This window comes from Sarcophilus harrisii, chromosome 4 (genome assembly GCF_902635505.1).
Source record: "Sarcophilus harrisii chromosome 4, mSarHar1.11, whole genome shotgun sequence".
Taxonomy (NCBI): domain Eukaryota; kingdom Metazoa; phylum Chordata; class Mammalia; order Dasyuromorphia; family Dasyuridae; genus Sarcophilus; species Sarcophilus harrisii.
Window position 1 is genome coordinate 191,298,454 of NC_045429.1, and position 26,951 is coordinate 191,325,404.

A 26,951-nucleotide genomic window follows, 5' to 3' on the forward strand; every position below is an offset into this window, starting at 1 on the left:
GTATATTAAACATGTACACTTTTTCTATACATATTTCCACATTTATCATGCTGCACAAGAAAAATCAGATCAAAAAGGGGGAAATGAGAAAAATAACAAAAAGCAAACAAACAACAAAAAAAGTGAAAAAATTATGTTGTGATCTACATTCAGTCTCAATAGTCCTCTTTTTGGATGCAGATGACTCTCTCCATCACAAGTCTGTTGGAACTGGATTGAATCACCTCATTGTTGAAAAGAGCCACATCCATCAGAATTGATCATAATATAATCTTTTTCCTGTGTACAATGTTCTCTTGATTCTACTTATTTCACTTAGCATTAGTTCATGTAAATCTCTCCTAATGATAATTTCTGATCCTTTCTTATAGAACAATAATATTCCACAACATTCATATTATGAATCAGCCATTCCCCAACTGATGAGCATCTGCTCAATTTCCAGTTCCTTGCCACTACAAAAAAGGCTGCTACAAACAGTTTTACACATGTAGGTCATTTTTCCTTCATTATGATCTCTTTGGGATACAGACCCAGTAAAGACACTACTGGATCAAAGGGTATGTACAGTTTGATAGTCCTTTAAACATAGTTCCAAATTGCTCTTCAGAATGGTTGGATCATTTCACAAGTATAACAACAATGTATTAGTGTCCCAGTTTTTCCATATCTCCTCCAACATTTATCGTTATCTTTTCCTAACATCTTAGACAACCTGAGAGGTATATAGTGGTACTTTAGAGTTATCTTAATTGACATTTCTCTAATGAATAATGATTTAGAACATTTTTTTTAATATGACTAGAAAGGGTTTTAATTTCTTCATCTGAAAATTATCTGTTCATATCCTATGACTTTTTACCAATTGGGGAATGGCTTGTATTTTTATAAATTTGAGTCAATTCTCTATTTATTTTAGAAATTAGGCCTTTATCAGAACTCTTGTATGTGAAGATTTCCCCCCAGTTTTCTGCTTCCCTTCTACTCTTGTCTGCATTGGTTTTGTTTATACAAATAAATTTTAATTTAATGTAATCAAAATTATCCATTTTATATTTCATACTGTACTTTAATTCTTCTTTAGCCATAAATTCCTTCCTTCTCCACAGCTCTGAAAGGTAAACTATCCTTTGTTCTTCTAATTTGCTTATAAAATATCACTATTTATATCTACATCAGGAACCCATTTTGACCTTATCTTGGTATAGGGTATTAAGGGTTGTTCAATATCTAGTTTCTGTCATACTATTTTTCAGTTCTCTCAGAAATTTTTGTCAAATAGTTCTTACAGGGATGAAATTTTAATAACCAATGGTAATGTCGTGTTAGAAAGTTGCCTGGAACCAGGAGATCATTATATACTTCAACAACAATACTATATGATGACCAGTTCTGATGGACTAGGCCATCCTCAGCAACGAGATCAACCAAATCATTTCCAATGGAGCAGTAATGAACTAAACCAGCTACGCCCAGAAAAAGAACTCTGGGAGATGACTAAAAACCATTACATTGAATTCCCAATCCCTATATTTATGCCCACATGCATTTTTGATTTCCTTCACAAGCTAATTGTACAATATTTCAGAGTCTGATTCTTTTTGTACAGCAAAATAACGTTTTGGTCATGTACACTTATTGTATATCTAATTTATAATTCAATGTACTTAACATCTACTGATCATCCTGCCATCTGGGGGAGGGGGTGGGGGGTAAGAAGTGAAAAAATGGAACAAGAGGTTTGGCAATTGTTAATGCTGTAAAGTTACCCATGCATATATCCTATAAATAAAAAGGCTATTAAATAAAAAAAAAAAAGAAAGTTGCCTGGAAAATTTAAGGTAAGTGATGACTTATTCAAAATCACAGAGCCTATATGTGTCAGAGTACATATTTGAATCTAGGCTTTCCAAACTCCAAAGCTGATTCGTTATCCTTTTGCCAGAATGCTTCTCAATCAATGAATAAACATTTATTAAGCACCTAGCATGTATCAGACTAAGCTCTGGGGTACACAAAAGGGCATTTAGCTTTTGATAAGTCCCAGTCCTCTGTGGAGGGGCTTACAATACTTCATTATACTTTTTGCTATACTTGCCAGGTTTGCACATGTACACAAATATAGGCTCTGGAATCACTCTTCCAACTCTTAATATGTTATTATTATTATTATTACTACTGTTGTTATTCTCTTTTACTACAAAAATCCCTGGTATGAGAGTGGGCTCAAACTTAAAAGTGGTCACTAGCAATTCACTTTTGGGTGCTGAATAGCTGCTAGAATAATTATTACTTTGTTTGTAAAACACAGTATTTTTGCTACAGGACAGAGTCAAGCAGATAGTTTCTCCAAGGTATTCTATCTCATTGGACTCGGTTGTTGTGTCTCTGCCCTAAAATTCTATTTCTGGATCTCTGGGGGCTCACCTGACATTTCAAAACTCATAAGGTTGTAACCTGGTCTGTTCAATCTTTGATACACAAGAAAAAAAACAAACAGAAAGACAAAAGAAACAAAAAATGCCACATATTCTTTTTTTTAAAGACTTATTTCCATATTTGTTATATTGTGCAAAAAAAAAAATTAGGTCAAAAGGGAAAAAACTATTAGAAAGGGAGAAAAAAACAAGCAAACAACAACAAAAAAGGTGAAAACAATATTCTTTGTTTCACATTTAGTCTCCATAGTTCTTGCTCTGGATATAGATGGCATTTTCCATCCTAGTTTTTTGGAATTGCATTGAATCACTGCCAAATCCATCATAGTTGATCATCACATAGTGTTATGAGCCAGAACTTGAAACAAGGTGATTACTCAAGGGAAATGTTAGAATCCTAGTGTTAACTCAATGGAATTGATACAATGCTTATTGGTTCACATCTTAGAGCGAATCCTTACAAAGTGATAAGTCAGTTGCCTAATTTAGCATGGTACTTAGAAAATTCTCTAACTCACAAGGATTTTCAGGGTTTAGGGGTCCCCTCTTCACTATTACAAATATAATAAAATGACTGAACAAAATGGAAAACAAATCCCCTTTCACAGAATCTTAGAATTGTATGTAATCCCAGATGTTATTTAGTACATATCCGAAGCATGAGTCCTGAGGAAATGGCTATCCAGTCTTTGCTCCAATAAGAAGGAAAATCACTATCTCTTGAAGCAGGCTAGTAACTCTAATTGTATTGAAGTTTTTGTTTTGTTTTGTTTTGTTTTGTTTTCTTATTTCCTGAGAGCAAATCTAAATCTACTCTTTTGCAACTTTTACCAACCTTCTGCTGGTTTTGCCTTCTCTAGGTGAACAGAACAAGTATAATCCCTCTTCTCTATGACAACCCTTCAAATATTCTATATTTCCCCCTAGCTCCTGCATTTCCTAATTTGGCTATATTTTCATAATAGACAATTCCCTTCTATGCTTACCCTTTCACTGTTCATATAGCCTGTTTCCACTGCCAATATTTATAAACTTTGTGACACATTATCTGAGTCTCCATTGCCCTTATTTATTAAAATGGAGCATAAGAAAATCACAGAGTTTTTGTGAGCACCAGACAAAATAATGTTATCTGTAACTAGGTTATATCAATGGACAAAGCAATCCATTTGTACTTCCCAATCCCCTCCTGGACCTCCTTCAGCATGCTGCTTATTTGTTATCTTATTTTTAAAGTTTGTTACCTTATTAATTCCTTATCGATTTCAGTCAAAGGGTTTTGATATTACTTCATAAATTACTATCTTTCTCACTTGTTAGTTGTTCAGTTAGCTCAGTCTTCTGCTCCTTTCCTAGATTATCTCTCTTCTTTCACTTTTAATCCTGAATAATAATAATAAATAACACGGTCACATAACTATTTAAACAATGTATTAGCAGTGAGGAAGGTCACAGCCATAAAATGAATAACTTTTTAGACTGAAGATTCAAGAAATTAAAAATCCTTTCAATGTGTTATCAACAGTTATTTTTGGGATCTGAAAGGGAGGGGAAAGCAGTTATTTGCTAGACTTCTCACCCATGACTAACAACTAGTTCTTTTAAAACATTGGATTCACAGTTTAGTAAATCATTTCTGTTCAGAATGTAAGATGGTTACTCAATTCCTTTCAGAGTTAACAGTCTAAAAAAATTCTCCTCGAAAATGGCAGTGAACTACTCTTCCCCCCCCCCCCACACACAGAACAAGATTTAACTCAGTTCAGTTCTCACCAAGAATGAGAGTTTAACTTATTCTCCTTCAGTAATTCTCCTGTGTCTTCACAGAAAGACAATGAAAATCTTTCAAAGACAACACTCAGTTGTCCAAGTATCTCAAAGATTCTCTCTCCAAAGGCACTTGACTGTCAATCTCCTCAAAATGACAGTCCTATTAATTTTCTCTCAATTCCTCATCACAAACTATACAAGGCATCATAGTTAACTGTCAGTCCCTAAGATTCTCTTCCCTCTCCATGATAAAATATCTATGGGAGGAGCTGTGGAAACAGATTACATTTGTAAAATACCATGCAAATTTTAGAGTATCCCCTAAGTATCAGTTATTATAATTATATGACACGAGTTTGAGACGGTTCACTATCATTATCACCTGGATTTCCTCCAGTTTTTTTATATCTTTCCTTTAATGTGACAATCAAAACTGAACAGAATATTCCAAATGTGGTCTGAACAAGATTTAGTACAATATATTTACTTCCATATTTTTGGACACAATTCCTTTGTTCATGGCTAAGGTTCTGGGGAGCCATAACATGCTATTAGTTCATATCACTTGAATTCCACTAAAACCCTTATATCTTTTTCTGATGTGCTACTGTCAAGGCATGTTTATTGCATCTTATACTTTTTAAGCTGATTTTTTAAACTCAAGGATAGGACCTTGTATTTATCACTATCAAATGTCATCTTATTAGATTTAGCCCAGCATTCTAGCCTGTCAAAAGTTTTTTTGTATTCTGAGTCTCTAATCTGGTGTGTTGTTTATCCCTCCCAGCCTTGTGTCATCTGCAAATTGATAAGCATGCCTTGTATGCTTTTATTCCAGAAAGTGATAAAAATGTTAAAATACTACAGGACCAAGCAGAAATTCCTGAATCACTCCATTTGAGTCTTCCTTCAAAGAACCATTAATAACTACATTTGAGATCTGGTTATTCAAGCAGTCCCAAATCCTTTTATATTTTCTAATCTATATCTCTCCATGTTTTCTAAAAGAAGAAAAGCCTTAGTCAAATGATCTATAAAAACTTAAGTAACTATATTATCAGTATTTCCCTAATCTTCTAGCTTAGTGATATAGAAAAGAAAGAACATAAGGTTAGTGTGGCATAACATTTCCTTAATGATAATGTTGATAGCATTTCTATAGCATTTTAAGGCTTGCAAAGCGCTTTAGAAATATTATCTCATTTTTTTTTTTGTCTCAGAAAACCATGAAATGTAGGTTTTTATTATCACCATTTTATAGCTTAAGTGATTAAGGCAGACAGGAGTCAAGTGACTTGCCTAAGTCATACCATTAGAAAATGTTTGAGGTTAATTTGAAGCTCTTTTAGATCTTTCTGATATGGGGTCCAATATTCTATCAAATACATACCAAACTGCTACATGTCACAGTAATTCTTTATGATCTCTGCTTCCTTTTCTAAATATTCACTAACCATCCTTTTAATAATACATTCTAGGATTTTCCTAGGAATTAAAGTCTAGTTTACTGGCTTCTCTCCCCCCCTCCCCCCACACTTTTTTTTTAAAATAGAGATATTTGTCTTAATTTAATTCCATAATCCTTTCCCTATTTCTCATGATCTTTCTTTTTTTTTTTTATTTAATAGCCTTTTATTTACAGGATATATATATATGGGTAACTTTACAGCATTAACAATTGCCAAACCTCTTGTTCCAATTTTTCACCTCTTACCCCCCCCCCACCCCCTCCCCTAAATGGCAGGATGACTAGTAGATGTTAAATATATTAAAATATAACTTAGATACACAATAAGTATACATCTCATGATCTTTCAAATATCACTAAAATGGCTCAGTAATTATCTTTGCCAATTGTCTCAGCACAGTAAGATATATTTCATATAGTTCTGTGGAATGAATAAAAAGTTGTGAAGTACTTTATTTCTATATGTATCTTGGTTATTGACTCTGGTAGCTATTTTTTGTTCATTCTTTCCCATCTAAAGATTCTTCTCTTTAGCAAAGGAAACATAAGTGATAGGAGCTTGCATAAATTTGCCACATCTCATCATCATTATCCATTATCATTATCTTTTCCATCCTGAAGCAGTAATTCTTTATCTTTTTTGATCTTTCCTCTAAGTACAGTTTTTTTTAAGCCAGATTTTTATTGTTCTCAGATTTCCTCATCAACTTCAGCTCCTTTAAAATTTTAGTACTCCTGAAAAAGCTACTCTTATTGAACTGTGCTATTATTTTCTTTTAATCCTTCTTTAATCACTACCCTTTGCTTTAATCTTTTTTAAAATTCTAATCTTGTTGATATGTAGTTAGTGAATATGGATTCACATTGTTTTATTTAGCAAAATCCAACTTTTATTCTTCACTGTGCCTATTTCTTTTTTTTTATCTTTTAATTTTGTTCTAATATATTATCGTGTGGGGAAGTTATTGAGTTCCCTTTGGCTTATTCTCATTTCCAGTGAGTCCATTATTTGAATAATGTTTTTTACCTTCCAGTTTAAGCTATTCTTCTATTGTTTTACTTCCTCAAGCTCTTATTTCATTTTTTCCTCTTCATTTTTTTGAGGTATTCTTATAGACCTTGTAGCTAAGCCTTTTTTTCCCCTTATAAGACTCTGCTTATATTTCTTTTTTAATTTTTATTTTTTTTATTACAGCTTTTTATTTACAAAACATATGTATGGGTAATTTTTCAACATTGACCCTTGCAAAACCTTCTGTTCCAAATTTTTCCCTTCTTCCCCCCACTCCTCTCCTAGATGGCAGGTAGTCTAATACATCTTAAGTACATTAAAATATATGTTAAATCCAATATATGTATACATATTTATACAGTTATCTTGCTGCACAAGAAAAATCATATCAAGAAAGAAAAAAAATCTGAGAAAGAAAACAAAAGTACAAGAAAACAACAGAAAAGAGTGAAAATGCTATGTTGTGGTCCACACTCGGTTCCCACAGTCCTCTCTCTGGGTGTAGATGGTTCTATTCATCACTGAACAGTTAGAACTGGTTTGAATCATCTCATTGTTAAAGAGTCTGCTTACATTTCATGCAGTTATTTTTTTTCTCCTGGTTTTCGTCTTAGGCAACTCCTGATTTGTATATTTTTGTATATTGTGTGGTTGTTGTCTTCTTTTCTACACATTTTTTCCAACTTCAGTTCTTGATTTAGTATTTGTTTCAAAGAAGTGTTCTATTCCCTGCCACAAGGCATTATTTGACTTCATTTTCTCAAGAGTCTTATCATTGGATTTCCCATCTTGTGCTTAGGTTCAGAGTTCTGACAGGCCTTGGAGTCGCCATCAGAGCTCTTCTCTTGGCTATTTTGGTCAAGGCATTAAAGGGGCAGTAGGTAGTGCAATTACTTTGGTCCTAGACATGGAGTCAAGAATATTTGAGTTCAAATCTGATCTCAAACACTTGCTAGCTATGTGACCCTGGACAGTTACTTGCCTCAGTTTCCTCATCTGGAAAATGATCTGGAAAAGGAAATGGCAAACCATTCTAGTATCTTTGCTAAGAAAACCCCAAATGAATTCACAAAGATTTGAACATGTCTGAAAGACAACCAAACAATAAATATTTGGTTAACTGTAGTCATCCTTGTCCCAAGAGCCTGTCATAATTTATAGCATGGTCAAAATCAGTGCTTAATGAGGTATCATATAAGAATAAATGAGACAACATTTGTAAAGCACTTAATAGTGCCTGGCATATAATAGACACTTAATAAATGCTTGTTTGTCTTTTCTCACCGAATATTCATTTAATCCAGTAAGTATTTGTAGACTTAGAAATTGATGAAATATTTCTTGAATCCTTGGTTTAAAAAGTTACTAATTCTATAGTGGTTTCTATTTCTCTTAATTTAAGACTATCCACAGAAGAAATTATATCAAACATTTTACTCCCAAAAGAGTACCTACAAATCCCCTTACTAAGTATCATTTTAAAATGATGTTTCAAATGAAATTACAATATTTCTGTGCCTAAGAGAATGCTTTGCAACAGGAAATGCTTTGTTTATCTAGATTAAGCATAGTCTAACGAGAGAGAGAGAGAGAAGAAAGAGAGAGAAGAAACAGAGAAAAAGAAGAGAGAGAGAGAGAGAGAGGAAGAAAGAGGAAAGGAGAAAGAAAGAGAGGGAGGGAGGGAGAAAAGGAAGGAGAGAAGGAGGAGGGGAGGAAGAAGGGGAAGGGAGAGAGATGGAGCCAGGTGCATTCCAAAAGTTCCTGTGAATAGAGCAATCTATTACTGACAACTCAGCTCTTTGGTTCATCATTTCTGGGCTTCTTCTCTAACTGTGTGGCACCTGGGTACTTTGCACCTGAGGCCCTCAGCAAAATTTTCTGAGATTCATAGTACTCTGCAGTCTTATATCCACTAAAAATACTGATGGCTTACTTTATTCTACAATGCCCAGAAATGTATTTACTAGTAAGCCAAATGAGAACATTTATTTAATGAAATAGCATAGTGAAAAAAATAGCAAAATATTTCCCTCATAAACTTATCCAGGCCTTTTTTGGGATGAATAGACATGCCTAAGAAACTTATACTGAAGGATCTGCAGGTAGGGAACATATGACCAAGGTGACTCATTCTCTCCAAATCTAATACCATAGAATTGTTATTATGTTCTGATAATATTACCTTAAAGGGCTATTTCTTCTAGGCCTATTCTTTATTGGTTTCATGTGTAAGTTTCTATCAAGTATTTCATCTCTGTGGGGTACGTAGATATTGTTCCCCGCTGGTCTCATGTAATTTCTATTTAGGTTGTGAGTTCTTCTGGTCTTGTAACTGCAGCTCTTTTCTCTATTACCAATTTTGAACTTCTTATCATCATAATACGTCAGTCATTTTTGTTCCTTTCTATTAGAATATCACATTATAGAGATCCTCTCCCTCTTCACAATAGACTAATAGTTTTTTTAGTTATAACTGTGGTGTTGAGCCATAGACAGAGTTCTCCTAGGGGCAAGACTAAGTCTGATTTTTGAACTTCCTCATTCAAATGGAAAACATTTTCTTTTCCAAGCCTCTATTCAATCTAGGATTAGAAAGTCCTCAATTCCTACTTAATAGTTATTGTCTGTTTATTTGCTGGCTACACTTTTTACTTTATTATGTATATGTGGCCAGAAACAGGTTACCTTGTAGTTGCAAGTATCTGTATTCATGTACCAGTTTCACTGGAGGATAGAATGTATGTGTGAAAGGGATGTATGAGAAATGTTAGGGCTTCACATCACAAGAGTTGTGGGATAGATTAAGTAGTAACAATGGCACTAGACTAAATAGGAAGATAGGTAGGGAATAGATAGGAATTAATCAACTAGCTAACAATCAAAAAGCATTTGTTACACACCTACTGTATTCCAGGCATAGACTACAGAAGAATACTAGAATCTAGCAAGATCAAGAAAAAGTAAATATGAGGTGGAGGACATCATAGAGGTTGAAATTCTAGTCAAATATAATTGAAGATGATGAGTGGAAAGTAGAAGGTAAAAAACTAACAACACATGGAGATAACAGAACTGTGGTATTAAAAAGGAGGGAGAAGAAAGAATGATGAAGACTTGACTTATTTAAATAAAGCCACATGAATAGTTTTGAAATCTTGTCTAGTTGATTTAAAACAATGCTTTACTTGCATGAATTTGAATTTGTAAGTTCTGAATTAGTGGAACCAGAGTAATATTTTTTTGTTAAACTGGCTTCTATTTTTGATTCATGTCTCTATCTACATAAATTTTAGAATTATCCTGTACCACCTCTAGTTAATATGCTTTGAGTAGAGAAGTCATAAAATATGGGTGATAAGATTATGTTACACTTGCACTTTCTTGGTTAATTACATATTTTTGTTCTTTACTCAAAATGTTATTTGAATTAATTTATAATAATGACGGCAATAAAAATAACAGCCAACATTTAGCTAATTCTCTTAAGGTTTCTTTAGAGTACTTTAATTATCTTATGAACTCTCATAACAACAGTGAAGTGGATTATATTATTATAATACCCATTTTACAGACGTGAAAATGTAAGCTCACAGGTGTTAAAAAACTTGGCCAGGATCACAGATAGTAAGTATCACAGAAAAGGATTAAATTTTTGGTCTTTCTGACTCCAAGGCCAGAACTCTAACAATTATGTCAAATTTTGTAATGAATAGAATGTTGCATTTGACCTAATAAGTATGGAAGATTCTTGTGGAAATTGTAAATTCATAGAATATGTTATTTTGCCCATGATATACAAATGTGCTACTTAGAAAATACTAAATAAATATTAATCGATGCTGCTTTCCTTCCCATCTTTGGGTTATTTATATAAGTACCTGTGCTGCTTGAATATGTATTCAAGGAGATACATAATTACACAGACACATAAGCAACACATTTGAACATACTTTCCATTAACATTCCCATTTTCTGTATATACATGCTTGACTGGCACAGACTATCCAAGGAAACACTCACTACCTCAGTCAGTCTGGTAGAGCTAGATGACAGTGTCATAGACAATTATAGCTCAAAGAGCCTTGAATGTTATTTAATTCTATTCTATTTTATAGAAGTGATTTTGAGAGATTTAATGACACATAGTCACCCAATTAATGTAGAGGCTGGATACAAAAACAAATCTTTTCCCTTATGTTGAGCTCTGGTCTAACATTCTGCATACATTCTGGATTCACCAACTCATTTATAGAATACAGGTCTCTGATTAATGTAACTAATAAATTCCATGAAATGGTTACATGTATTTGAATTCCTACTATTTGAAGTTATCATTGTGTTATATTTTAGTAATAGGTTCTAGCCTAATGGAAGCGTACAGTATGAAATTTTAAAAAATGCAACCATTTCTGAGGCTTCATTATTTACACTAAATGGGACCTGACTATTTCTGGAAGAGGGAAGTTGTTGCTGCTTAGAATTTATTCTCTTTCTCTCTCTCTTTTTTTGCTGAGGCAATTGGGGTTAAATGACTTGCCCAGGGTCACACAGCTAGGAAGGGTTGAGTGTCTGAGGTCAGATTTGAACTCATATTCTCCTGACTTCAGGGCTGGTGCTCTATCTACTACACCAATTAGCTGCCCTGCTGATTGTTCTTCAAAAAAAAGTCTTAAATATTAAATTAAACAAATATTTTAAAAGGAATGGTTGTCTTTTATTTTCACTTATATTTGTGATTTTAAAAACTCTTTTCCTTCTTTTTTTTTTAATAGACTGGGAAATGAAGATACTCATTTTGAATTGAGCATGGCCAGTGGTGGATGTGAAGTACACCGTTTTGATCCTAGCATTAAATCAGCTCACGTGCAGGAGAGTCAACATCTTTGGTTTCATCGTCTATCCATTGATTGGAGAGATCCCCATCCAGCCATTGCTGTCCACAAACTGCAGAGTAACACGAAAAAACTGGGAACCATCTTGAATGAATTTGGACACAATAAGGTCAGAATTCAGCATTTAGTTTTATAGTGGCATTCTTTGTGTCAGAATCATGAATGTTATGAAGTTCTCAGGTGCATTTTGGGACAAGTGAATCATTTTTTTTAGTTGCTTCTTCCAGGAAATCTGAGAATATGTATATATGGCATCTACTTGTATATAAGAATTTTTTAAAGGAAACCTAAGCAAAATTCTTTTGCCTTTCTGACAAAACAAGCATTTATTAAAAGCCTACTATATACTTAGTACTATATTAAGTATTTAATAAATATTATCTGATTTAATCCTTACAATTTGAGGTATATACTATTATTATTATTATTCCTCTTTTATAATTAGGAAGACTGAGGCAGACAAGTTAAGTGATTTGCCCAAGGTCACACAGCTAGTATATGAAGTTGAATTTGAACTTAGATCTTTGTGACTCCAGCCCTACTCTACCCACTTGTACTGCTCATGGGACCCTATTTTGATGAAATTTGGAACGAACCTGTGATTCTCTGGTCTTCTTGGCCTTCTGGCCAAGCCTTTCCTTTATGAAAAAAATTTCAATGACAATATTCTGGGTCAGAAAAGTGAGGAAATATGAAGAGAGTCTTTGCTACAGAATGGGTTTATTGGTTGTGTCTGGCTTAAGTGATATTTTGTAGTTTCTAGCTATTAGGAGGAGATTCCAGAGCAATAATTTTGGTAGGTAAAAAACTAAATATTTCACTTAAGTTGTAAATTTAAATTTTATAGGCAGATAAGATACATAAATCAATTTGTGTTTGTTTTTATCTGCTATAAATTAATTTCACATTTTGTCATAGTTGGTTTCTGTGTTGAGATACAGTCAATTTGAGGTTTCCATGTTTTTGAAGTGAAAAGAATGTGTCAGGGTTTGATTGACATAGTACATATACCATGTGAGGCAAAGTTTACATAGTGATACACAAAACGTGTCTAATTCCTGTAAATGTTTTCCTTTGGGTGGATGATGGAAAAATAAATCCATCTTGCCCGTGTGCTTTATTTCTTGTAGATAATTACTGTGGACTATTGTATTCTATAGGCAGAAACCTTGGAAATTCATTCCCCTGCCAATAGTAGTTTTGTGGTTTATTTCCAGTCTTTTTTTGGCACAGTCAAGTCACTCCAGGGCAGAGATTTCATGGAATTTAGAACATGGCATGATATGTACTTCTTTTGTTAAATGAGAATTTATCCACAAGGGAGGTGGTATATGTGAGAGCAAGTGTTAAAACTGTTTTGGTTCCATGCTCTCTGCTTTTATTAGTACTTCTCTATTTTCTCATCCTTTTGTTTTCTTGAATACTTCTCTATTAAGACAGCTGGAATTATTTTCAGACCAGTTTTCAAGGATCTACTCTGTTTTTATCAATGTGATTAAACACTGGTTTTTATCATGTTCTACACTTAAGTCCTATGTGGTGGGCCTCATTAGGACATGGAGGTGACCCTGAGTTCCTTAAAGACTATGTGTAGGGATGGATGGCTATGTGTAGGGATGGATGGCTCTAGGAGATCCTACCAAGCTGGAAAGGCTTTGAATATTAACAGAGTGATGTATATCTACTGAGGACCAGCTTGTCTAGCATGACAATTAATTTTTTGGCCACAAAAACTATCAAATACCATTAACTAAAGTAAGTAGAATTTAGATTTGCCTATGTGAAAAGAATAGCTGCACTGATGACATTGCAGATTTTTGAAAAGTTGGATCTTATCAATAACTAAATGTGATTGAAAAATGATGTTTAGAGTTATTAATCTGTCTCTGTATATATAAGCTTTTTAGCAAAGCCACTGAATCCTTTTCAGCTGGTTTGAACTAACTGCCAGTGCTCTATCCATCATTCTACATAGATGCCTGGTTCTTAACCTTTTACACCTCTTTAGCAGTCTGAGGAAGTCAAGAGGCTTCTGTCTCAGAATAATGTTTTTAAATATACAAAGTAAGATTCATAGGATTGCAAAGGAAATCAATTATATTGAAAGGATAATAGCTTTTTTTTTTTTTAAGGGTCAGAGGCCATTCCTTGAATTCACCAACCAACAAAGCATTCTTTTTTTTTTTTTTAAACAATTGCTATATGCCAGACATTATTATAACTACAAAAATGAAAAAAGATCCTGCCCTCAAGGAGGTTGCTTTTTTGGGGAAACAGTCTATATACAGATAAGAAAATACATTTAGCAGATGAGGGTACTGAGGTTCACAGAAGTAAAATGCTTTACCCAAGTCACATAGCTAGTAATGGTTTATCTAGGACTCAGACTCAGTTCCTCAGACTATATACTACACTAGAAGGTTTCCTTCTGTCATCATTGTTTGTTCTTCGTTCTGGAAGAGGATTATGATATCAGGGAGATGGTGCCATGATATGCAAGTGAATTGTATTTGAGTGAGGGAGAACTGTGCAAGGTCACCTGCTTCCCTATCTCCTCCAGAGCCATCTGGGTCCAGTGGCAAGATCAAGACTATTGGAGATGGCCCTACAATCTGAGACAATGAATATTCAATCAGCTAGGAAAAATAGTGAATAGAGCACTGGACTTGGAGTTAGTTCAAATGCAACCTTAGACATACTTTATTAGTTATGTGACTGGGCAAGTCAGTTCATCTCTGTGAAACTCCATTTCCTCTTCTGCGAAATGAGATCAATAATAAGAATCAAGGTTATTGCATTCGCAAACTTTAAAATGTTACATAAATGTTACCTATTATTATTACAATCTTTATAGCATCCATTCCTACACAGATGAGGTCAAGGAGGGACAATCCTATGCTGTGTTGCTTATCCATAAGGAAATATGAGTTTTGATTGAGAGAATGTTGAATATGATACTCTGTATCTGCTTGTGAAGGACTTACCTCAGTTGATTATAAAGAAACTTCCAAAGAGCATCATAAGGAAGGTTGTTGAGAGGCAGAAATGAAGTATAAACTTTTGGAATGGCAATTTAAAGCCCCCAAATGACAGACATGTAAAGGAAACTGATCCCATTGTGTTGTGTGACTTTTAGCACTTGAAGCTCTAGAGAATGGTAATAATGGTCTTCTTTTGAACCAGATTGTTTTTTCTCTCCTGAGATCTTATCTTACTCCCTGTTGAAGAGTTCATTTAGTCTTATGTATGCTTTGTTGTACTCTAATCTGAAGAATTCCAATTTTGGTTTTTTTGTGTGGTTTGCATAAACAGGCTTATCTATTATTTGCTCTTCATGATGGCCTTTTGGGTAGATAGCATTTAGTGAGAAAAAAACTAATTTGGCAAGGGTAGAGTAAGGATTTTTCTCCTCTTTAAGAGGGATAGGGAAATGACTTTCCTTATTAACCCAGATTCATATCCCTGGACCAGAGATATTGTGAGAGAGGGCAGAGAGATACAATCCTAGTCTGATAACCCTCTTGGAAATTGGTGGAGAGATTGCCCAGCCTCTCTGGTCCAAAATCCCTCCTCTCTCCCTGAGCCAGCTCAACCCTTTTCTTACTCACTGCTGAGATAAATTAGTCCTCTATTCATATCTAATCATGACACCAAGGAGTTGCATCTCCTTATATTTAGACACTATATATACACTCTGCAATCTGGTTAGCTAAATCACATCATGACTAATCCCCACTCATAATATGACTTCTATGCTTAATTTGTGGGGAACTATAATGTAATCTTATCTTTATTCTCAAAAACAACAGTGAATCCATAAGAATATCCTGTTTCTGAAACTTCAGAAAAATTTATGATCATACTTGGAATGAAAAACAGTACTTTAAAGGATTTATTTACATTCCAGAGGTCACTTGCTTCTCCTAAAGCATTAATAATGACAGTACCTTAGTGGGTATTTCTGTTGGCTCCTGACTACTAATTTCCTCTTAAGGAAGTTTAAAGATACAGAGAGTCTTTAGTAATATATGTCAGTGCCACTTAAAAAAAAAAGGCCATAGAAAGAATCCCTTTGTAGAAACATTTTTCTAGTTTTCTAGGGGTTAGATAAAAGGGGAAATTTGTTTTGTGGCCTGCAGCTAGAATGCTTGTTTTCATTTTTTCTAACATGTGTATAAACACTAATGAACAGGAAATGGATTCTTTCAGGGAAAGTAAATAAAAAGTAAACTTTATTTTCTCCCAGGAATTTTTCCTTGTCAGCTGAATAACCTACACCAACAGTGATGATGGAAAATAAACGTTTTTCCATTATTTTTTTCTCTCCTCAAAATAAATATAGTTCTTTTTGCATAGGTTCTCCACCCCCCTCATCTTTCCCCTTAGATTCAACTAGATGTTTATTAATGAGTTATTTATGCAAAAATATGAGCAGCAGTTAAAGAAACAAAGGCATTTCTAGTACAATTACAATATATCTTGTCTCTATTGATTTGTTCCATCATTTCTACTGCTGTCATCCTAATCCAAACCTTCAATCATTTCTTGCCTGGATTATTACAGTAGCTTGCTAACTGTTCTCCTTTCCTCTAGTTTCTGTCTCCTTCAACCTATCCTTCTCACTACTTCTGGGGTTATCTTCTTAAACTACAAATCTTAAATATAAAAATATGGAATATAGAGAATTAAAAAATATCTTTCATGGTTTCCTATTATCTTCTGAATAAAATCCAGTCTCTATCTTGGATCTCAAATATAGAAGGGATTACAAAACTTTCTCTGGGAAGAGAAATCGAATATATGATTCCTTCCTCCTCTTCCTCCTCCTCCTCCTTCTCTTCTTCCTCCTCTTCTTCTTCCTCCTCCTCCTCCTCCTCCTCCTTCTTCTCCTCCTTCTTCTCCTTCTCCTTCTCCTCCTTCTTCTCCTCCTCTTCTTCCTTCTCCTCCTCCTCCTCCTTCTCCTTCTCCTCCTTCTCTTTCTCCTCTTCCTCCTTCTCCTCCTTCTCCTTCTCCTTTGCAATTGGGGTTGAGTGACTTACCCAGGGTCACACAGCTAGGAAATGTTAAGTGTCTGAGACCAGATTTGAACTTAGGTCTTCCTGACTTTACTATCCATTCTATCCACTGTACTACCTAGTTGCCCTGCTCCCTTTCTTTCTTTCTTTTTTTTTTTTTTAAAGATATTTCAAGAAGCAGTTCCAGGTCATTTGAAATGCTATACTACTCTCCTAATAGATACTCGTTAGGTGATGTAAACAAATTAATAAATGAACAAATGAATAGAAATTACTTCTTATATATTTTCTATTACTAATTACATGCTACATATTATTAATTAATTACTTATTATGTGCTTAGCCCTGGACTAAGTCTGGGATTATCAATAGCCCTTAAATAGCTTATTTTAGTAGTAAGTAAAGGCATAGCACAAAAGAAGTATGGCTATATTCTTTTAAAAACAGTGATATTACTGATGCAATTAATGTTCTTGGAGAAAGCAGGGAGAGGAAAGGAATAAGAATTTATTAGGTACTGCTACCTTTAAGTGAGGTGGCACAATGGATAGAGTTCAGGGCCTGGGGTCAAGAAGATTCATCTCTATGAATTCAAAATCTGGCTTCAGACTCTTTCTAGCTGTGTGATCCTGGACAGGTCACTTGATTTATTTGCCTCAGGTTCCTCATCTATAAAATGGGCTGGAGAAGGAAAAGGCAAGCCATTCCAATATCTTTGCCAAGAAAACCCCAAATGGGGTCACAGACAACAGCAACTAAATAGCATCATCTGTCCGGTATTGTGCTAAAAACTTTACAAATATTCTCATTTGATCCTCATAATAATGTTGAGAAATAGGTGTTGTTATTATTCACTTTTTGCAGTGGGGGAAACTGAGGCAGACAAAAATTTAATGAGTTGCTAGCAATCGTACAAATGGGAGGGGGTTGATCATAAGTCCTCCTGACATCAGACAGAGCTTTATCCACTGTGCCACACTACAGCTAGAAAGAAGTAAAAAGAGAGCTGGGCTATGTGCAAAGCAACAGACTGATGGCAAGGAGTTGGTTGGGTATAAGAACAATAAGAATAACTAGCATTTATAGAGATTTTAGAATTTGCAAATTGCATTACATATATTATCTCATTTGATTCTCACAGTGACCTTGAGAAACAGGTCCCTATTATCATCCTCATTTTTCAGATGAGGAAACTGAATGAAACAGGGGTTAAAATGATTTACCTAGGGCATATCTGAGATAAAATTTGAACTCGGATCTTCCCTCCAGTCAATTTATTGTGTCACTTAGTATAGCTGACTCCCACTAGCACCACACATCTGGGTCACACGGAATTTAAAACAGTATTGTATGTGGGCAAAAATTTCACCAACCTCTGAATGAACTTTTCTGAATTTAGCTAGACTGATAACATCCAAATAGTCTATCTCCTATCTGTCTATATTGGAATGTTTTTCAGTTTATTAAAATCTGAAAGAATTTGCATGCTAGGAAGGAATATAGCCCCAAAGACATAGTCTTTAAGAAATTAGGGTCATTGCCACACTACAAGAAGATATCAAAATAGGACTTTTTATTGAAGACTTCATATAAAGTGAGTATTAAATAATTATTTGGTTAACTATTGAAATGGTGACACATTTGACTTTCTTCTCTTTACAATACCATTTCAAAATTCTTTGCCATTGCTTCTTTAATATTTTAGACTTCAAACTATAGATCAAAATCTTTCTAATGTACAGAGCTTTCATTGCTACATTAACAAAAACATATGAACCAGAAACCCAACTTGTCAGGGAGTAATAATTGCCTGGTCTCAATGTTATTTGGTATGATTAAATATCTGCCTTTTGCTGAAGTGCTTGTTGCTGTAGTAACTGAGCAGGGAGACTTTTCCTAGAATGTGATTAGAAATATGGAACTTGAAACTTTGCTTTGGACTGATGCTACAAACATCTATCATTTTTTATTTTCTTCATTCCACATCACACTTGCCATCGCACTAAACAATACAGTTTGGTCAATGTGAAATCATCATTCTCAATGTTAGCTATAATCTATCTAAACTGTGCATGGTGCATTCAGATTTATAAATTGATTCCATTATGCTGCATACTGTACTTAATTCAGTGTTTAGATGAACTTGAATGAAGTATTTGGAACTTTGAAACTAAAGTAATTCAAAGAATTTTTGTTAAACTTCCCAAGTATTCTTTTTTTCTATTAACTTTTTCCTTCTTTCATTTTTAAGGCATATACATTCAGGAAAAAACAAAAGAAAACAAAACAAAAACCCAAAGAACTTTCTTGAGCTCTTCTCTAGAAATAATTATCTGCCTTCAAATTCCAGCCAAGAAATTTAATGAATAGTTTTGTCTGAAGTTGCAGGTCAAGAGAGGCGTCTAGATAGGATGGTACAAGACTCTTGTTCTTTGCCTTATGGATGAAGAATAATTTTTATTTTATTTTATTTTTTTCCATTTTCTTTTTTTTATTATAGCTTTTTATTTACAAGATATATGCATGGGTAATTTTTCAGCATTGACAATTGCAAAACCTTTTGTTCCAATTTTTCCCCTCCTTCCCCCCATTCTCTCCCCCAAATGGCAGGTAGACCTATACATGTTAAATATGTTAAAGTATATGTTAAATACAATATATGTATACATGTCCATACAGTTATTTTGCTGCACAAGAAGAATCAGACTTAACCTGTGAAGGAAATCAAAAATGCAGGCAGACAAAAATAGAGGGATTGGGAATTCTATGTAGTGGTTCATACTCATTTCCCAGAGTTCTTTCTCTGGGCATAGCTGGTTCTATTCATTACTGCTCTATTGGAACTGATTTGGTGATAAAGAATAATTTTACTGAGATTTTGATAGAAAAATGAATAATTGGGGTGGGAGTGGGGCACTTCCCTAGATTGTTGTAAATTTATCAGAATGAACTCTATATGATAAGAATTTTGTAACAGCTTGTGGGAATTTATGTTTAGGGAGATTGGCTGCCTCTTAACTGGATTTCTTTCCTCTTTGTCAAATGAAGAGAGAGGACTGCCTAGTTTGCCTTTTCTACTGCCTTAAACACTGTTGTTTCATGTTCTAACTCTTGTGTATACTTTCAATTGTGGCTTCCTCTAGGGCCATGTGCAATTCAATTTTGACAGAGGGCCCAGAAATAGTTATGGATCATATAAATATGTGAAAAGCATAAACCTTCTTTCTTTATCAGTATCAGTATTACTACATTAGTTGACAGATCAGCCAAGCTTTGGTTTGAATGGATTATTATACTGACTGATGTTATGCTGATTGATAGGGTGTACAGGAATTCTGTAAGATGCTAAACTTGGCCTCCCTTCCCTCCCTACTTTAACAAGATGAAGGTTCCTAAGCAGCAAATTCCTATTGTTATAACAATAGATATTATCAACTAGTGATAATAGTGATTAGTGTTTCTTTATTCCCTTATTTATGGTGTCACCCTTTATGTCTAAATTATATATCTATTTTGATCCTATTTTGGTATGTGTTGTTAAATGTCGGTCTATACTTTCTGCCATAATGATTTCAGTTTTCCTAGTAGTTTTGTCAAATAGTGAATTCTAATCCCAGAAACAGGAATCTTTGGATTTATCAAACAGATTAACAGATTACTATAGCTATTTACTATTCCACTAATCCATCACTGTGCTTCTTGACCAGTAGCAAATAGTTTTAATGGTTGCCACTTTAAAATATAATTTGAGATCTGATATTTCTGGGCCACCTTCCTTTGCATTTTCTCTTTAATTCCCTTGATATTTTTGACCAATTTTGCTCTTCCAAATAAATTTTGTCATTTATTTTTTAGCCCTACAAAGTAATTTTAGTAGTTTGATATGGCACTGAATAAGTAAATTAATTTAGTTAGAATTGTCATTTTTATTATATTGACTTGGCCTACCATGAGCAATTAACATTTTCCTCATTATTTAGATTTGACTTTATTTGTGTGAAAAATGTTTTGTAATTGTATTCATAATAATTCCTGAGTTTGTCTTGGTAAGTAGACTCCTAAGTATTTTATTTTGCCTATAGTTATTTTAAGTGGAATTTCTCTTTCAATTTCTTTATTTTGGGTCTTTACTCCCTTATAAGTAAAAGTAGGCAAGGTCTTTACCCATGAGCTGATTTTCTCCCAAAGTCAAAACTCTCAGTATGCTTATATTCCTGAAGTTCCCCAAACTATTACTTCTCCACTGACCATAATATTTAGCTTTTATATACTCTTCAAATTACACCCCTTCCGCAAAAAAGTTAAGACCAAGAGGGCTTTATGATATTGTCCCACATACTCAGTCGAAACCTTATTTAGTGGTTGGAGGTTGAGGACAAAGCTCAATTTGGGTAGGATTGTAGGAAGAATGCCAGTGCAACCATTTAAGTCCCAGAGAATCAATAAAAATTCTCTTCTGCACTAAGTCACATGAGGGATTGTGGAATCTCATAGCTCCACCCATGGAATTTTGGTGAGAACTCAGAAATTGTGGACTGAAGTAAAGATGTTATTCTTACTCCAGGGAGATTTTTAGTATAAACCCATTAAATTTGTTATCTTTATTGATGTCCCATTCAAACCAGTGTTTAGGAATACACACACTCTCTCTCTCTCTCTCTCTCTCTCTCTCTCTCTCACTCATCTATCACTATACTGAAAAACACTATAGGAAATAAAGGATCCTGGGTAATTTTTCTAGACCCATTCAAGCAATTTTTGGCCAGAACTAGTTTCCTTATTTTGGGTCATCCTTTTCTAAGTGACCACTAGGTGGTGCTGGGTGAGTATGTAACCAACTATTTTATCCACTAAAGCTGTCAGTGACTCTAGGATGGCTGTCAGTTATCCATTGGCCCCACTCTAATGTTGCAATTCATTCTTCTTCTAATGTATATCAATCAATCTCTCTCCTTTCCTTACTTATTCGTCCTTCTGCTTCAAACTTTCAATCTCCCCATCATTCCAAGGTCTTGAACCAAGCCTAAATGATTTAGCAAGCAATTTAGATTAGGCAAAAGCATAATCAAGTCTACAGATACTATATCAGAAATGATGATCATCTCAGTTTTCCCCACTCCCTATCATTGACTTCAGCTGGCCTCACGCTAAAAGAAACAACATTTAGATGCTTGTGGTAAAAATCTGTAGGATCATCTGAGATTCCAGTCCCAGCTCCTACTTCCGATTGGGATCCCTGGAAGATGACATTTTCTCAGAATTCTAGGGAGTAATCTTGAGGAATTTTTCATGCTATCAGCATGATCCTATCAACATCAATTATCACTGGTTACTGATCTATTATCATTTGTCAATGTCCACTAACATCTACTAATATTTATCAATATCTATTAATATCTAGTATCATTTAATAAATTGATATATTTTTGTTATCATCAATAAGCAGTTTGTCTCAAATAGCCTTTCCAAAGAGATATTTATTGAGAAGATGTAGCAAGTATCCATCCCCAGAAGAAGACTGATGAAGTCTGAATACAAATCAAAGCATACTTTTTCTTTGCTTTCTTTATCTTTCTTTTTGTTTTTTGGTCTATTTTCCTTCACACATGACTAATGTGGAAATATTTTTTGCTTGACTCTACATATATAACCTTTGTCAAATTGCATTTCCATCTCAATGAGTGAAAAAGGGGAAGAAAGGAAGGAATTTAGAATTCTAAATTTTAAAAAATGTAAATATTAAATATTATTTTACAATGGGGAAAATAAAAATATTAAATAATAATAAAAATTTAAATAAAAAAAGATATAGTAAGAATAGAAGCACAAATGCATTCTTTATTCCCAAAATGCTGTTATCCTCTTTCCTTGTTACCATTTTGATCCCTTGGGAGAATGGGCTCAAACTTAATGGGAATATTACAAATGTTCCTTCCACCAAGTTTACTTCTGAATGAGACCTAGTTGAAAGAGGAGCTGCTCCTGTGCTTTCCGAACTTAGTGTCTCTATTACTGGATTTATGGTTGGGCTGAATAACCCAGCCCTTCATTCCTCAGGGTTCACTGGTTCTTCGCCTGACTGAGCTGTGATGGATGCAGTAATTTCTGCCATGAGCTCCCATTGCTAAATTCCCTTTCAATGATTCTTCCAACCTTTCAAAGCTCATTAGATTATTCTAACTTTAACACTTCTTCATCTAAGATCAAAACAGAATAAACTCAGGACAGACAGAAGAAACAGCAGGGCCACATGATCACAAGACACGTGGGAGCCTTAAAGGGGAAATATGACAGCTAACATGGTCCTCCTTCAGTCTATCTGGATGGTTATATCAGTTTTTCTTCCTCACTTAAAACTATTAGAGAGAATGGATTTGTCCAATAGAGACTTTTGTATGCACACTCATTTCTGGTTCAGCAGTCAGTTACAATGATTTTTATTATCATACAATAGGGAGATTAGAAAAAAAAAGCCACAGAAAATTTATCTGCACGTGTCCTGAAGTAGAGGGCAAAGCCCTCTATCATTTTTATCACACATTTCTGGAAATAAGAACCCTAAATTTCCTTGTAGGTTGACATCAGGTTAAGTAGATTAGTTTCCTTTACAAAGGAAACGCAGTGGAAGAACATACAACATAATTATAATCTAAAACAAAGAGAGGACACAAAAATTCAATTTTCTTCAGGGATCCTCCAAACTAGAAAATTTAACAAAGAGAATACTGGATATAGCACCTCTACAATGAGTTCCTATAAATTAGAAAGGCCTGATATTTATCACAGTTTAATCCCCACATGTAACATTAATTGACTTTCCTAGTACACAGATAGAAAGGTATTTGACATTCACACAGTTGCACTGAATGACAGAATTCTTTATTTATTATTCAGAATTCTTACTCTTCTCTCAATTCTTATCCCTTTTGCCCCTGTGTACTATGAGCTCAGCACATTAGTTAGAGGGGGCAGGAGCAATATTCTGTCTCATTTCCACTGACTTTTTTGCTACAATAACAGGCAGCTTCTTTGCTGAGTACAGAGGTGGGTCAGGACATGGGAAGAGACTACCCACTGCTAACCCTTTGTACTTTCTCTCTTGAAAGTCTGCTTTTCAGTCATGCCCATGCATCTGACATGGGCCCTTGAGAAAATTGTTTCAGAACTCATGTATAATCTGCTGTCAAGGCCTCCTCTCTGGAAGATGTAGTTGGAATAGGGGGATAGAGTAGAAGAGAAACAACTAAGTCTCTCAGGAAAAAGTCTGGGACTCAACTTCATCCTGTGGAATTGTTGCTTAAGCAAAATAGTGTTACATTTCTGAAAAAAATAACCCAATGGCAATTTACTGGTAATGAGTCTTTCATGCTACTGAATTGCAATTTTTATGCTGGGACATCTCTGTCTTCGTAAATCTACTGTGAACCCTAAGGACAAGCTATTCTTGGGAAGGAGAGTTAGATTATCATCACAATTAACAGATACATTGAAACTCATCAGAAAGATGATTTCAAAGACGGTTTTTGATTTTTACCCTTTTAATTCATCTAAAACTGTGGTGTAAATAAAGTGCATACCCTTTGATCCAGCAGTGTTACTACTGGGCTTATATCCCAAAGAGATTATAAAGAAGGGAAAGGGACCTGTATGTGCACGAATGTTTGTGGCAGCCCTTTTTGTAGTAGCTAGAAACTGGAAACTGAATAGATGTCCATCAGTTGGAGAATGGCTGAATAAATTGTGGTATATGAATATTATGGAATATTACTGTTCTGTAAGAAATGACCAACAGGATGATTTCAGAAAGGCCTGGAGAGACTTACACGAACTGATGCTGAGTGAAATGAGCAGGACCAGGAGATCATTATATACTTCAACAACAATACTATATGATGACCAGTTCTGATGGACCTGGCCATCCTCAGCAACGAGATCAACCAAATCATTTCCAATGGAGCAGTAATGAACTGAACCAGCTATGCCCAGAGAAAGAACTCTGGGAGATAACTAAAAACCATTACATTGAATTCCCAATCCCTATATTTATGCCCACCTGCAATTTTTGATTTCCTTCACAAGCTAATTGTACAATATTTCAGAATCTGATTCTTTTTGTACAGCAAAATAACGTTTTGGTCATGTATACTTATTGTGTACTAATTTATATTTTAATGTACTTAACATCTACTGGTCATCCTGCCATCTGGGGGAGGCGGTGGGGGGTAAGAGGTGAAAAATTGGAACAAGAGGTTTGGCAATTGTTAATGCTGTAAAGTTACCCATGCATATATCCTGTAAATAAAAGGCTATTAAATAAAAAAAAGAATAAAATTATAACTAGAAGAAAAAAAAGATTAAAAGATTATTATAAAAATGATATTTAATAAGAGAAAACAGATTATAATTATCCTGGTCTTTTCAAGAATTGAGTAAATCGACTTTTTGATATATAGTTTCCTCTCTCAATATTTGCTTCTGTAACTATTGAGATATAGTGTTTTAATGGGCAGTGTTTGTGTCAAAAATCATAGGCACAAATCTCTCTTGGCTTTTGATCAACTAAGAAGACTCTGTGTCTCAAATGAACTCTTTGTCAAGGTTCAGTCCTGGACCTTCTTCTCTCTCTTTATTCTTTTTTTTAATGATCTCATCTGCTGTCATAGTTTCCATTATCTCTATGAAGATCTCTTTCAAATCTACATACTGAGCCCTAATTATTCTCTAGGACCCTGGTCTCTCATTACCAGTTTGACATTTAGATATTTCCACTTGACTGTCCTGTCAGGTTCAACATGCTCATGAATAAAATCATCTTCCCTCTTCTAAACCTCTTCTCCAGATTTCCTAAATTTATTGAGGACACCTCCTAGCTATCTAAATCTGTAACTTTGAACTCATTTTAAATAAAAGATTCTTAATTCTCCCTTATTTTGGTCATAAACCACTACAGTAATCTGGGGAATTCTATGGACTACTTCTCAGAATACTGTTTTGAAATAATTGAAGGAAATCCTAAATTTTAGTTATAGATTAGTGAATATAAAGGTGTAATATTTTTCCCATTGTAGCTCACATATTGCCCCTGAAATCTATCTATAAGCTTTCAAGAGTTCATGAATCCTAAGTTAAGGGTGCATATTTTAAATTCTTTCCATTTTTTCCCCTTCCCTTCCTCCCTCATGTACAATCAGATTGGTATAATCAGTACCAAGTCTAGTCAGTTCTACATATTTAATTAACACCTTTTACATCAATCCCTTTTCTCTATTTATTTTGCTACCACCTGGTTCAGGACTCATTGATTCCTGGTTGATCTCTCTTCTTTAATTTTTTTTCCTGTCTGATCCAATTTCCACATGGATGCCAAAATAATCTTCCAAAAGAATAGCTTTTATCATATCTCTTCTTGGCTCTGTTGCCTTGAAGATAAAACACAAAACTCTTCATTTTGATAGTTGAAAACCTCCAAAATCAAGCACCATCTTATCTTTCTAGCTTTATTTATTATTCCCCTTCATGTATTCTCAATGTTCTAGCAAAGCTGAATTATGTACCAACTATTCCTCAAACTCGACATACTGTCCTCTCTACACATTTTTATTTGCCATCCCCTAAGCCTAGAATGGACTCTTTTCTTCCCTCTCCCCTCCTCTTCTTGTTTCTTTCTTTCTTTTTTTATTTAATAGCCTTTTATTTACAGGTTATATGCATGGGTAACTTTACAGCATTAACACTTGCCAAACCTTTTGTTCCAATTTTTCACCTCTTACCCCCCCACCGCCTCCCCCAGATGGCAGGATGACCAGTAGATGTTAAATACATTAAAATATAAATTAGATACACAATAAGTATACATGACCAAAACGTTATTTTGCTGTACAAAAAGAGTCAGACTTTGAAATATTGTACAATTAGCTTGTGAAGGAAATCAAAAATGTAGGTGGGCATAAATATAGGGATTGGGAATTCAATGTAATGGTTTTTAGTCATCTCCCAAAGTTCTTCCTCTGGGAGTAGCTGGTTCAGTTCATTACTGCTCCATTGGAAATGATTTGGTTGATCTCGTTGCTGAGGATGGCCAGGTCCATCAGAGCTGGTCATCATATAATATTGTTGTTGAAGTATATAATGATCTCCTGGTCCTGCTCATTTCACTCAGCATCAGTTCGTGTAAGTCTCTCCAGGCCTTTCTGAAATCATCCTGTTGGTCATTTCTTACAGAACAGTAATATTCCATAATATTCATATACCACAATTTATTCAGCCATTCTCCAACTGATGGACATCCATTCATTTTCCATTTTCTAGCCACTACAAAAAGAGCTGCCACAAACATTCATGCACATACAGATCCCT

General features: G+C 34.5%; 1 protein-coding gene across 3 annotated transcripts in view; it reads left to right on the forward strand.

Annotated features, from left to right (window-relative positions):
* Positions 1 to 26,951, forward strand: part of METTL24 (methyltransferase like 24) — a 175,395-nt gene that overhangs the window by 82,527 nt on the left and 65,917 nt on the right. For all 3 annotated transcript variants that reach the window (XM_031964419.1, XM_023503162.2, XM_031964420.1), the window contains one exon: positions 11,461 to 11,689. In XM_031964419.1, coding sequence (XP_031820279.1) covers positions 11,461 to 11,689 — 229 coding nt within the window. The remainder of the gene's footprint in view (positions 1 to 11,460; positions 11,690 to 26,951) is intronic.